This window comes from Scardinius erythrophthalmus (genome assembly GCF_964197995.2).
Source record: "Scardinius erythrophthalmus genome assembly, chromosome: 21".
Lineage (NCBI taxonomy): Eukaryota > Metazoa > Chordata > Actinopteri > Cypriniformes > Leuciscidae > Scardinius > Scardinius erythrophthalmus.
In genome coordinates this window covers 3576988-3592001 of record NC_138241.1, presented here as the reverse complement: position 1 = coordinate 3592001, position 15014 = coordinate 3576988, and the positions used below count along the sequence as shown (strand labels likewise).

Genomic DNA, 15014 nt, shown 5'->3' with positions numbered 1-15014 from the left:
ATCACACCTCAGTAGCAGCAAAAGTGTTTTACAATACAACATGAACACAATAAGTACATTGTACTTATTTTTTGATGTAAGTACATAGTACTTAACGCCACTTAAAGGAGAACTCCGGTCAATTTTAACATTGGGCTCATTTTTTTGTAAATTTAGAGTGCTGTCAATACAGAGAACATACCTGTATTTTCTTCCTGTTTTCGGTCGAAGTCCATAGTAATCGATTGTCGAGTTCACGCGTGTGATCATAGGTAACTAAACCTATGCGTGTGAACTCGACCATCGATTACTGTGGACTTCGACCGAAAACAGGATGTAAATACAGGTATGAGCACTGGCTGAAATAACATTTTTATTCGTATCTTTCACATCTACTGCAGTCAGATTCACTCGTGTTCACTCTGAAGGAATCACTCACATTGGCTGTGCACTTGTAATGACACATCAAGGATGTTAAGAGGCTAAAAGCAGGTTTAAAACTTGTCCCATTGAAGTCAACAGGCCAGGTGCAAATTTTAAAAAGAGGATAACACGGTGTAGGCAACACCGATTTTTGTCGTTGTTCTCTGTATTGACAGCACTCCAAATTTACAAAAAAATGAGCTCAATGTTAAAATTGACCGGAGTTCTCCTTTAATATAAAGTGGGACCGACAATTCTTTCATGACATTTGGTACAAAGTGATGAGCCATGACTCATCTTTGCTTACAAAGATTGAATACTGCTTGTATCTTGCACGTTTGAAAGCAAACATTAAACCATCCTATAAACACCCATACATGTTTGAATTGTTTTACTGTTGTTCTGTAAAGTAAAATACATTTAAAAAAAATAATGTAAATAAGATTTATCATTGTTGTTAAAACAATAATAACAATAACATTTATATTATTACTTTTATTATAACATATTGTGTTATAATATATTATTATCATGATTATTAAATTCTTGATTTTTTTATTTTATTTTACAGTTCAATAGCATGTATTATTGCAATAGTAAGATATATCTTTATTAATTTGATTATATATAAATCATTACCTGGGCGTTCAGATTTTCCTTCTTTATTGTCTTTAGCTGATCACATGCCTCTATGTGATCTGACTGAAAATACTCATCCTCGTATCCTCAAAGACTATACCTCTACTATCTTGATTTGTATTTTACTCTACCTGATGATGAGAAATTGCTATGACACATATGAACATTCCTGTAAATGGTTTTGTTTAGAAAACATTTGTGCAGTAATATATGTAAATATAGGTCTGAGTGGCTCATGAATAAAACATGAAATAGCTGTGGATTAACTGCCTTCACACACAGTCACAGATAAGCTGCCATGTGACAACAGTTGATCAGTGTTGATTCTGTTAGCATATTTAGTGTGGAACTTAATGAAATTAATAATTCAGAGGTTTTTGTAAAAACACCCAAAAAAACAAAAGCAAATCTTGTTCTTTGTTCAGTGAGCTAAATGCTCTTTCCATGGGCAATAACAGCGAAAATGTTCAATAGCTGAAATGGACTTAACCTTTATAAATAAAAAGTGTGACAACTAGCCTATATTGCACATGATGAGAAATGAGAAGACTATTTACATACATGATGGCTGGGTTGTTTCTCGACAATCGAGGAATTTAAGATTGTCTTTCCCAAAAGCGCAGACTGACAAATATACATTTTTATTTTGCCTGGTTTGAGTGCTTTCATTATTAATGGCATGTATTGTTACTCAGTTCTGATTAATTGCTGTGCACGAGCATGTCTTGATAAGCCATTCTTCTCTAATGTATGATATGTGTCAAATTCAAGATTATAATAGAAATGTCATGTTTACCAGAACAATTTGGTCTTTTCTTATCACGGTCTCTTTTGTTAAAACCATTAAACTACAGAGAGGTTTGTGCAGTTTGACAGTTGACTGTTTCGTCTCCTAAATGTGGACTCTTGAAGCAGCCTGATAATGACAGAAGTCACAGCTGTTGCTTCGGCCTGGAGAGAGTAGACCACGAGGTGATATAATGACCTGAAGCCCCAGGCTATATCAGCGCTGGCACATTTCCCGGTTTGGCTGCCAGCGCTCCTGATCCCTAAGGGACATTCCCAACGGACGGTGAATGCAAGCTTACAGGGTGTTATGGACAACACTAAAGTGCAGGGCCGTAAACACCATAGACACTGAGAAATGGACCAGTTTTCCCCCTCAGTTTGTGATATTGATGCTGCTCTGTTTGTTGTTAGAATAACAAAGGTTTCAAAAGTTATTTTTTTAGGCCGGTCCGCCTCAGCGGTCTAACAACACTCGTCTATAGCCCTATTCGGACGGGACTAGTTTAACATGGAGAGGTGGGGTAAAGTCATTATCACCAGAGCTTCTCAGTGGTTTTAGTCCCGTCTGAATGAGCATCTCAGTAATCATTACAGACAATGTCATTAAAGATTACAGTGACTTTTACCTTCCAGAAAATGGTCCAGAAAAATGACCTCAGGTGATACTGATCCCGTGCGAATTGACCCGCTGTAAATATGCAAGTAAATAGTCCGTCATTTCCAGTTTAAAAGTAGTTTTCCACGTTTTTTCCAAGTATGGAGAAGCTTGATGAAGCATTCAGTTGCGATCTAGTCGGTGGCAAAAACCTGTGGCAAACCTCAAGTGTTTTACACACACCATTCAGATCAAAAAGAAGGTCAAAAGCACTTGTTAGAGGCATGAAAATTCTTAGGTAAGAAGTGCCTATTACCTAGCCTGGTTCTACCAGACTCTTGTACATTTCATTTGTACAGAGAGTCTGGAATCTCTCCATTGAGAAACGTTTACTTCCTTGTAGGCGGGTTCTCTGTTAAAGTTCAAAACTATTGGATCTGCCCAGAGTCACTCAGGATCTGCCATAGCCAATCGCTAACGTGTGGTCGTGACGTATGTCATGCGCCGAAACCGGCCGGAAACATTTACAAATTCTAAATGTATATTTGACACTAAGGACAGTGATGTATTCAGTCAACTGTCGAAGCTGGGTCTAATCATTAACAATACGCCGCTGCGGTCGTTTCGGATCTGCCGCAAATGCTGTACAGTGATCACCAGGCTACTGCGCCATACGGAAACAACTTTTCTGCCTTCTTCACTTGGTCCTCCATTAGTGCAACAAGAGGGGAGACGACAACAACTATCGGCTTTGCATGCCTATCGTTCGCCTTAGCTAACTCATTCACCACTAGAACTGCCATGGCGGTCATTTTGACCGTTTTGAATTTTATATCTGCAATTTGATGAAAAATAACTTTGTTGAAAAAATAAATACAATTCTGCTGGTACCTGACTTTTCCTAAAAGTGTCTGTACTTTCATTTAAAATGTTTTTCATATAAATTACCTATGTAAATTACACATAAGGCAAAAAAAACAAAAAAAAATGAACATATTTACCTATTTCGGCCATAAAAGGTCATATTGACCGCACTGAATTTCGCGGTATTATTATACCAATATACGCAACAATAAAATGTGGTAAAAAATACACTAAACATATTCAACAACAAATCATTTAAATGTAATGATATTCAGAACAGAACAAGAATGAAAAAATAACTAAAGCCAAAATGAAATGCTTTAGAAGCGAAAGTGAAAGTAAGCGGCGTTGGGCTCACGTAACTCTCTAATTAGAATCAAAATGTTTCAACATTTGCAATGTATTTGGATGCTAAACTATTCTTTATCATAGGCTTTGAACTTCACTCACGTTCCAATATCGACGGAAAAAATCATCCTCTTCACACGCATAAAATGGTACGAATTGTAGCCTACTAGTACTGAGAAACAGAGCAGTGGAATTTTTATATGTTAGGTTTACTATTTTATTATTATATTTTATCATGGCTATAATGAACAGGCTGCAATGCTGGAATATGGTGTGTGTGTGTCGGCGGGCGCGGGCGCGATCGAACAGTGGAAACATGAAAACATCTCCGTCATTTTGTTCAGGGCATCTACGAATATTATTTATTTATAAATTATAATTAAACTTGTTTAAATGTACAGTTTGGTGTTGTTTTGTTTTTAAAAGACATCCTAATACAATAAATGCATTAATCTCTCAATTGGGGATTTATCATTAAAGATATAGAGTTTTGAATAGCGATCAAAATGACCGCTTGCGGCAGTTCTAGTAGTTATGGAATTCTGGCACTTCTAGTGCTGAGTGAGCTGGAAAATCAAACTTTTCCCGAACCCCGTGGGGAGGAGGGCCACAACATCATGGCCACCAACAAAACTTAGCAAACATTGTTCTTGCTCCGGCTTTAACTTCTGTATATTCGGCAGTTTTGCAACAACGGACCGAAAAGCTTTTCTCACATCTTTCTCCGCTGCCATTACTTCAACTCAAACTGACGCACTACATCAACGTCATCGTTCTCAGCCACTCCCTCTGTTCGCTGATTGGTCCAACAAAAAATTGGTTTCTGGAAACCTAAGAATATACAGCAGTCCCAGACAAAGTACTGAAGTAAAATGAAATTGAGCGGAAGTACGTAGGAGGGCGGAGCCAGGCTACCTATTACCAACATAATCCAATCTGAGGTTAATTAGTACATCGTTCGACAGGACCTAACTGTTATATAAATATAGCTTATACAGGTGCTGGTCATAAATTTAGAATATCCTCAAAAAGTTGATTTATTTCAAGAATTCAACTTAACAGGTGAAACTAATATATTATATAGACTCATTACATGCAAAGTGAGATATTTCAAGCCTTTATTTGTTATAATTTTGATGATTATGGCTTACAGCTTATGAAACCCACGAAATCAAAATCCCAGAAAATTAGAATTCATTCGATTCACATGACGTCACTGTAGCTTTGCGCCGCCATCTTTGCGACCGCGGCGGTCTCAGTAATGCCTGCAATATGTTGTGCAGTTGGCTGCAACAACCGCCGAAAGAGGAACCCTGAACTCGTATTTTATTCTATACCAAAAGAAGAGAGAAGAGAGAATCATTTATTTGAAAGACTTGAAGTCTCATGTTGGTTTGTGGTTAATAGGGCTGCCAACTCTCACGCATTGAGCGTGAGACTGACTCACGCAATTGACACTTTTCACACGCTCTCACGCCACACATCCATTTTCTCACGCAAAGAAAAATTGCGGAGCAAAGAGGTACTTTTAATATTAAACTAATTCTCAGCTCTTAGATTCCGTCAATTTTATTACGAAATTCAGACAAAAATACGTTTGGCGCTTGTAAATGTGACGTGACAGATCGCTGCGCGCCTCAGTTCAAGTGCACGTGAACCGATCATCTGTTACTTTTTATTTAAAGATGCAGTACAACTTACCGAAAGTATTCATAATATCGACCAATTAGTGTTTTTCAACCACGGAAAGAGGTCAATATAACAGCAGGAGAACAATTATGTCACATAACCTTACATTTACCTCAGGAAAGCCATTTAATTATGACCATAGCATGCTAATTGAATAGAAAAAAATAGCTAGGCCTATAGAGGAGATTTTGCTGAGCACTATATTACATATTTATTATATTTTTACTTATGTCATTAAATAATTGTTATTATAACAAAAACTGCATTATATTTAATGCCCTCTATGTTTACAGCATTAGGTGAGATTATTTTTTTTAATAAAATTTAAAATAAACATGTATCCAAATTAGTCAATATTGAATCAAAATCGGAATCAAATGACAAGAATGGAAATGGAATCTTGAATTTTTTGTCAAGCAATAATAAAAACTGTATCCTACCAATCATTGTACAATGTAAACATTGTAACATGTTGTCACTAAACTTCATAAAATTCTATAGGGTTAGGGTTAGGGTTAATTTATCATGGTAAGTTAGTAAGATTTGGGGTTGTTTTAATATAACTGTCTGTCTGTCTGTTAGTTAATACCTACCTAAATCTAATAAATATTTTTCTGAAGTTCATAAAGATATTGTCTTCGTCACATGCGCTTTAGATGTCATTTTGTGTAAGTAACGTTAACGTTAGCTCTGCAGACGATGCATAATCTCAGCCTTGAAATGCATATTAAAGGACTAGTTCTTCCAAAAATGATAATCCTGCCGTCATTTACTCACCTTCTTGTGCAAATCCTTAAGTTTACTTTCCGTGGAAAACAAAGGGACATTTTTGAATATGTAGCCTAATGGAGACTCTTCTTGTCGATGTAATGAAAGTGAATGAGTAACATTAGCCTACTATGGAAGCTTGTTTTCGCCACTGAATAAAACATTTTAAAAGATAATTGCGACTTTTTATCTCACAATTGCGAGTTTACATCTCACAATTCTGACTTTATTTCTCAGAATTACGAGATATAAAGTCAGAATTGCGTGAAATAAAGTCAGAATTCTGAGATATAAAGTCAGAATTCTGAGATATAAAGTCAGAATTACGAGATATAAAGTCGCAATTGCATCTTATAAAGTCAGAATTCTGACTTTTTTTCTCGCAATTGCGACTTTATATCACGCAATTCTGACTTTATATCTCAGAATTCTGACTTTATATCACGCAATTCTGACTTTATATCTCAGAATTCTGACTTTATATCACGCAATTCTGACTTTAACACATAATTGCGAGTTTATATCTCGCAATTCTGACATCTTTTCTCAGAATTGTGATACATAAAGTCCAATTCTCGCAATTCTGAGAAATAAAATCAGAATTGCTAGATGTAAACTCGCAATTGTGAGATAAAAAGTCGCAATTATCTTTTTTTCTTTTTTTTTTTTTTGTGGCGGAAACAAGCTTCCATAGCCTACTGGGGCTGTCGCGCAAAAAATAATAATAATAATAAAATACAAAAAAAAACATAACAAAAGTATCATAAAAGTGATCTAATATGACTCGTCCGTTATATTAATATCGTTATTTATTCATATGATAGCTTTATGTGACGAACAAACTGCAATTTAAGTCGTTATATTATAATCACTGAACTTACCTCTTCAACTCGAAAGATTCTTTCATTTCGATATTTGTGTGTATTAAACCTTCTCTCTGTAATTGAACATCTGTTCTTTCGGACAGATATGGCAGTCTTTTATGATATTCGGCTGATGTCTCTGGCTGTGCTGATGGACGGATTAGATAGATTCATTCATGCCAGCCGAACAGCTGCAGATTCATAGATTCATTCATGACATCGCCTTGACTCTCATGGACGCGCGCCATGAAGCTCTATGACTTAAGTATTTCTATATCATGAAAGGCCAATTGGGGCAAGCCGGGGGCAGATAATAATGGACTAAAGAAAACTGGGGGTAAAAAATAAGGATCGAAGCCTAACATAGAAATTTTCTCCAGGTATCTCTGTCTCTCTCTCTCATTCAAATGGGCAGTTTGGGCGGCCATACCGGGCGAGTCGGTCGCAAATATGGCGGCGTTCTATTTGTATTGACGTAGGTGGCATCTATGAATATTACATGAAATCACACAGTAATTACACAGTGATACCATGGTCATTGAACCAGGTTTTGGTTATTTTGGCAGTGTGGGCCGGTGCAAATCCTGCTGGAAAATGAAGTCAGCATCTCCATAAAGCTTGTCTGCTGAAGGAAGCATGAAGTGCTCTGAACATGTCCTGGTAGACGGCTGCGTTGAGTGGACAGCACAGTGGACCAACACCAGCCGATGACATGGCTCCCCAAACCAACACAGACTGTGGAAACTTCACACTGGACTTAAAGCATCTTGGATTGTGTGCCTCTCCATACTTCCTCCAGACTCTGGGACCTTGGTTTCCAAATGAGATGCAAAATTTGCTCTCATCAGAAAAGAGGACTTTGGTCCACTGTGCTTTATTAAATCCAGAGTCAACGCAGCCGTCTACCAGGACATGTTCAGAGCACTTCATGCTTCCTTCATTTTCCAGCAGGATTTGCACCTGCCCACACTGCCAAAAGAACCAAAACCTGGTTCAATGACCATGGCATTACTGTGTAATTACTGTGTGATTTCATGTAATATTCTAATTTTCTGGGATTTTGATTTCGTGGGTTACATAAGCTGTAAGCCATAATCATCAAAATTATAACAAATAAAGGCTTGAAATATCTCACTTTGCATGTAATGAGTCTATTTAATATATTAGTTTCACCTGTTAAGTTGAATTCTTGAAATAAATCAACTTTTTGATGATATTCTAATTTTATGACCAGCACCTGTATGTGTTTGCACACATGATATCAGGAAGCAGCGTAATACACACATGACGACAAGAGGCTGACGGCGCTGCGTAAATCAAGTTACTGTCCCACTTCTGCTAGTTTTAATGAGATCTCTTATCGTGTGCTTTATGCGCAACAAAGCAATTAATACGGCTCTATCCCACTGCTTGCCATCTAGACATGTCGTAAAAGGCATGGAGGTAGCCAATCACAGGAGTGCCTGTTTACTTCCGTTTGGATGGAGAATAATTTGGTGCAAATAACTTACAATTCCTTTAAATAAAAAGGCCAATACAACCCTTCCTCCCTCCTCCCCCGATATCCAGGTTATGGTTATGGCCTTGCTATAGTGCAGCCTCCTGCCAGGAAAATCTGGACTTTCCCTTGAGGTTTAAGGATTTCCAGTTGGTGCATGAACACACTTATTGCATGCAGGGTATTTTCAAAGCATCCTCAGAAGAAGTGTAGGTCTTTCCGCTTGTTTCATGTGCTCATCACATGACCATCCGTGCTCTGGTTGTTTGAAGAATCCCCCACAGCACATCCATGCACTTCCAGGAAGAAAAAACTGACACTTATCAAAGGTACGCAGTAACTCTGCAACAGAAGCTCTGGCACAATTGCTATAAGATGATATACTAACCATTAAAGAGAGGGAAGGGAATGAGATGAACTACAGTTTAAAACTCAATAATCCAATCCCCTGTAGAGTCATTATGCTAATAGCTTATTATACCTGTTGGAATGGGATTATCAGTAGAATCAATCACAGAAATGGACATGCTGAGACTCCAATTTTACATGCACTGTAAAAAAGAAAAAAGATGACTTGCATTTCTCATTTAACCCATAACCCATGTTTTGTTGGTACACATTATTATATTTAGTGTGGTAAATTATATTTGTAGGTAAAGTAAAATTAGTTATTTTGGATGTGACCATTTGGATGTCACCAAGAGAGTCAGCTTTGAGAAGAAGTCATGATGTCTACTACTACTACCTCCAGATATCACACAGCAGAAGCTTTCTAATTCATACATCTAATCAACATATTATTGCATAAGAAATTATGACTGGTTTATGTTTTTTTTTTTTCCTGATGATACTCTAAATCATCTGAGCATAATCTCATTTGCATTCATGGGTATTAAACACACTTCCATTTTTGTACATTTGGAAGAACTGACTTTATTGTATTCATGAGATATTAAATAAAATTTGTTCCAGCTAGATCGATAAAAACTTCATAATGTAAAGGAAACTAATTTAAAAAGAAAATTGCCTTTGCACTGTCAAGTCCATATCTTTTAAAATCTTCTCCACTTTGCGATTCATTGTGAATGCATTTGAATAATGTACTTTCAATTTAATTTAATAACTCTGAACTTTTCTGATCTGACATTATCTTGCTTCCACATGCATTTATCAAAATAATAACCTGTAGAAATGGCTGTATCAAAGCTATTGTAATATTGTAACAGTGTATCCATATTGATATGTCATAGGGATAGATAGAGCAATGTAAAATCCATCATTAATGAACCCACACACATCATTGCGAAACCATATGCTGTTTTCCCCAAAGTATTGTGTAAGAGTCCAACATTTATTAGGCTTCAAAAAATATAACAACTTTAAATTTAAACTTCAAACAATCCTCACATAAACCCATAATAATGTCATATTTACCTGTACCCTTCCTTCCTGTCTAACACATACAGAACAAGAGTAATTGAATAAAGTGATCAAACAGTCTGCACTGCATTAGATTAAATATAGACTCATCCTTATTAAAGCAACAAACGTTCTTTAGTCAAGGGCAGGGAGAAATTTTCTCTGTTCCCTTTGTTCTTTGATTAACTTTAATGATAGACAGCTTTATTGGCTACTGTCACTTTAAAACCAGCCGCTGGTCTCGCGCGCGCCTCATTCGCAACTCTTTACTTCATTTAAGACTTTATTTAACTCATTTAAGACTGCTCTTATGCTATGGGGATACACGTCAAAACGGACATATTGGCATAATTGTGTGTGTTATTGTTCGTTCAAGTGCGAAAGAGAACTGTATTCTGGCGCACAGTCTGTGCACACGATACTGGCGCGCGCGCGCGCGCGTGTGTGTGCCTCACATTGACAGAACATTCACAGACAGCGCGTTTTTGTCACGCTTGGATGGTTTAAAAGCATTTGCATGAATATGAGCAGGATCATAATGCAACACTATACTATGCTAACCAAAGGATGACGGAAAACGGATGCTGCGTTAACTGTGTTAAACTGGACAAAAAATAATCGCATGCGTTAACGTTGACAGCTCTAATATATATATATTAAAATTGACAGCTGATTTTTATAAAAAAAAAATAGTTTGATCACTAAATTCTCAGTGGTTTAAAAGATTAAAGCAATTATCAAAGTTTGATAAAATGTTGAGTTTGATCAAATGCTTGATAAAATGCAAAGCATTCTGAGCTAATCTGAGCTAATGGTTGAGGAGATTCCCCCCTTCTATGTAAAGCGCTTTGAGGTCTCAGATAAAGCGCTATATAAATGTAACGAATTATAATCTATGGGATTTACGTGCATTTACAACTGCATCACTTCTTGGGAATTGGATTCTGCATGTCATGCTGATTACACTTTGTAACAGCAGGTTTTCCATAATCCTTGACTTGGGGTGAATGTATTGCTGGTATGGCCAGTCTTACTTCTTTTCTCTGTTTCTCGTTTCTTGTATGTTTTGTATAGCCTATATATTAATATGTTAAATTGTACTTTTTATATGAAACTGCTGCTGCTGTCCTGGAAATTTTGTATCAGAATTAGACTTTCCCGAATAAATACAGAATAAATGTTGTATAATCATATTTGGTTTGAGAGCTCTGGTGAAGGGAAAGATTTTTTCCAAATAATGACTTTTAGTCTCACATACAGCTTCAGAAGATTTACAATATAGTCTTGGATTACGTTGATGGTACCTTTTTTTTTTTTTTTTTTTTTGTCTTTGAGACTTGAACCATATGGTCACGAACAGCATTGAGCAGTGTAAAGATGTTACACAGAAGAAGAAAAAACAGCATAAAGGTTTCGAGCAACATGATGGCGAGTAAATAATGTTTTATTTTCTTTCTCTTTTTTTCTCTCTCTTTTTTTTTTTTTTTTTTTTTTTTTGTGTGCAAAAAATCCTGTAAAGTGTGTCATTTTAAACCCTGCCTGTTGGAAAACAGATAGCTCTGTCCAAAACTCACTGGTTGAGGTAGATTGCAATTCTGTTTGATGGAAAAATAATAATAATAAAAAAATACTCTCTCACTGCATCTTTAAAGAGATTAGCACATGAAATATGTCACTAAAGCATGAGTCAAGTAACATTTCAAAGAACCCACAATTAATACGTTAAAATTACTTAACCAATAATCTTGATTCAGATCATTTGAGGGTCAATCATATTTCTAAATTACTTGAACAACTTCAAATGTGATTGTCCTCCATCCTCAGTGGTACACAAAACACTTAAAAGCACAGTATTCATAATGTCTTTCATTCAGAAAGCAAATCCATCACAGTTTGTTCTAAAAGAGCAATGCAATACGTGATTTGATTGGCCAAAGGTCTAGATATCAAGTCAAGGAAAAAAGAAAGCTAGAGGCTTGGAATGTTGTTAAGGTAGGCATTTGTGTATACATGAATATATTCTTAAATTGACAGAAACTAAAATAATACAAAAATAAATAAAGCAAGCGCAGCTTAATTGCATTTTTATAATACATTAGTTGCATTAATGACTTTAAAAATCTGAACTAACTGTAAATGAATATTACAGGCTTCCTTTTTAATGGCTTCCTCACTTCTCTGTTAAGCAGTCAGAGAAGTAAAATATGATATTTTATGATTATTTTGTGAGATGCCTTCCTGTAAATTAAAGCACGCGCTGGCAACCCCAAGGTTATGGGTTTGATTCCCAGAGAAATAAATTGTGTACATTCTATGAAAAAAAAGCATCCGCCAAATGCGTAAACATAAATATAGATCCCATGCGCAAAACAAGGTAGGTAACATGATGGACAGAGCTGTGGAATGCTAGGCTATTCGACTGAGTGTAAAACATTTTAAAAGCACTTCTGAAATACATTTTCTGAGTTCCTCTCGCGCTGCAAACTTACTTACCCAAGGTGTTTCCGACCAGAGATACGAGGAAAACCATGATATATCCAGCTATGAGCACCCATTCATATTGTTTAGGATGCAGATATTCCCTCCAAATGTACTTGAGAAGTTCGTCATCGTCATCAACATGAGAATGCGAGTAAATTTCCGTGGAGTTCAAATGCAGCGCTGGTGTGGAACAGGCGTCGCACGCGTCATTAGCGGTGATCGCGGACATGTTGCGCGCGGACCCGTGTTCTCTCTCCAGCATCGCGGATGACTGACACCGCATGAGTGAATGAGAGGGAGAGAGAGAGAGAGAGAGGGGAAGGGGGATACAACTTAGAGTTGATGGCGTCGTGACGCAACGTGCACCTCTCAGCCTATTATCGATTAGTTACCAAGACAGAGAAGCGTTTTGAAGTCAGAGAAGCTATAGATTCTATCGATTCTATCGGATACTCATGTTTATTCAAGTGTAGCTGTCAGGTGTATCTTGCATAATAAATTATAGCCTACCCACAGTCAAACAATCTTATTATGCTGTACTGGAATATATTTTTTCTTTGTGACAGGTTCATCATGTTGAATTATAATGCTTCATGGTAAACAGTAAAGTAGGACACAATGAAATTTTGGACATCGATCACTTTTAATGATGCATGGAGGTTTATATCTCAAGAGGAGTAAGTCACATAATGGTGGCCAAATGGTGTTGCATTTAAATGAAATTTAGTTAGTTTAAACTTTTAGGCTGCGTCCGAAAACTAGTTTAGACAACACTTTTTTTCAACTAAAACATGTAAACGTTTTTAAGCGTTTTGGCCGTTCATTTACAGGACAACAGCGTTTTTGGGAAAGGGCTTTCAAACTACAAGGTTTTGAAAAGGAGACCTTTACTGTCTCCATGTAAACAACAAAAACATGGTGATGTCATGTGTATTGTGTTACCAGGGTGTTTCTTGACAAAGAGACATCGCCATCTACTGGCCTGACAGCAGAATGCAGCCTTTTAAATCATTTTCTCAGATCCGTGTGAACGGATAACTGCCCGGAGCAGCCCGAGCGTTCTTACGGCTGCTGCCGCTGCCATATGCACCAGGAGCCTCCGAAACAATTTCAGTGGGACCGCCATCCTGCCTTTGAACGTATTCAAGCCGTTCAGCACCGACTGCTACCGAATCCAACTTCATACAGAGAAAAGAGATCCTCTGCATGGAGGCTAGTTTGCTTTTTTCCCAGTTGACCTGAAGACCCAACTGGCTGAGGTGACTGAGCACCAGGTCCCTGTGTTCGCATAACTGATCAGAATCAGCCAGTTGTCGAGATAGTTGAGAATGCGAACGACGCATTCTCTGAGCGGAACAATGGTTGCCTCCGCGACCTTCGTAAAGATGCGGGGAGACAGGGGCACCCGAAGGGCAGGACCTTGTACTGATATGCTCGTCCCTCGAATGCAAAGCGCAGAAACGGCCTGTGTCAAGGGAGAATCAAGACATGAAAGTATGTGTCCTTCAGGTCGATCGCTGCAAACCAATCTTGGGGACGGATGCATTCGAAAATGCGTTTCTGCGTGAGCATTTTGAACGGTAGCTTGTGGAGACTTCAATTCAAAACTCGCAGGTCCAAGATCGGTCGTAACCCACCGCTTTTCTTGGGTACAATGAAGCAGGGGCTGTAAAACCCTAACCTCATATCGGCGGGAGGGACCGGCTCGATCACGTCCTTCGCCAGTAGGACTGCGATCTCCACTCGCAAGACATGATGTTTTATTAACAAGGTTCGGGAGGATCACGTTCTAATGATCAAACAATCAAGTCATTCCAACCAGCTGTCAGCAATCAGTAATCAACAGGTCCACTCAATCAGCATGATTAAAGGCCTATAAATACACACAGTCAACTCACCCATATTCCTCGAAAGTTTTCAGCATCCCTCCACCACCCCATCTCCTCACATTTGTCTGGTTATCTTCATAACCAAGAGATACGGGGGGAGTACTCTGGGTTCGGGCCCAATTTCCGAGCTCGGAGCCCTCCCCCCGGACAGCACGCCAAATACGCATAACTATTTATTCTCTGATCATTTGTAAGTGTGAACTCGTGAAATGGACATCGGCTGCTCTCACTGTGGATGACCCGAAACTTGGGGGGACGGCAGGCGAACCTAATCGCATAGCCGAGCCTGATGGTCTGAATGAGCCAGCGAGACGGACTGGGGAGCGCTAACCAGGCTCACAGAGACCGTACAAGTGGGACCAGAGGGACCGCAGGCGTACCCGCAGTGGGGCAGCGAGGTGGAACGCAGGGACGCGGCTCTTTGCGAGGCGACTAGCAGAGTGAGGTGCTGCGGGAAGTGGAAGCAGCAACTGACCGCCTAGGCAGGATGTGTTTGATGGCCTCAGTCTGCTTCTGTACAGCCGAGAACTGCAGGGCGAAGCTTCTCAGCCCCTATTAGAACTACGATATTCTATTCTATACTTTTATGAATTCTATTGTGAAACCATAGAGAAAAAGGTGAATAAAGACTGAGTCAATGTTCAGAAATGATTCATTATTATAATGTTTTGAACAATGCTGTTATTTTCATTATAAAAAAATGCCATTATTTTACACGAAAAAGTTAGAGGTAAACTCAGGGTAAATCAAGAAAAAAAAACTATACACTG

At 38.1% G+C, this 15014-nt stretch overlaps 1 protein-coding gene across 1 annotated transcript in view; it reads right to left on the bottom strand.

The window, feature by feature from the left end:
• Positions 1-12636, bottom strand: part of hcrtr2 (hypocretin (orexin) receptor 2) — a 41749-nt gene extending 29113 nt beyond the window's left edge. The window contains exon 1 of the mRNA XM_081350893.1: positions 12368-12636. Within this exon, the coding sequence (XP_081207019.1) occupies positions 12368-12617 (250 nt within the window). The 5' untranslated portion in view covers positions 12618-12636. The remainder of the gene's footprint in view (positions 1-12367) is intronic.
• Between the last annotated feature and the right edge of the window lie 2378 nt (positions 12637-15014).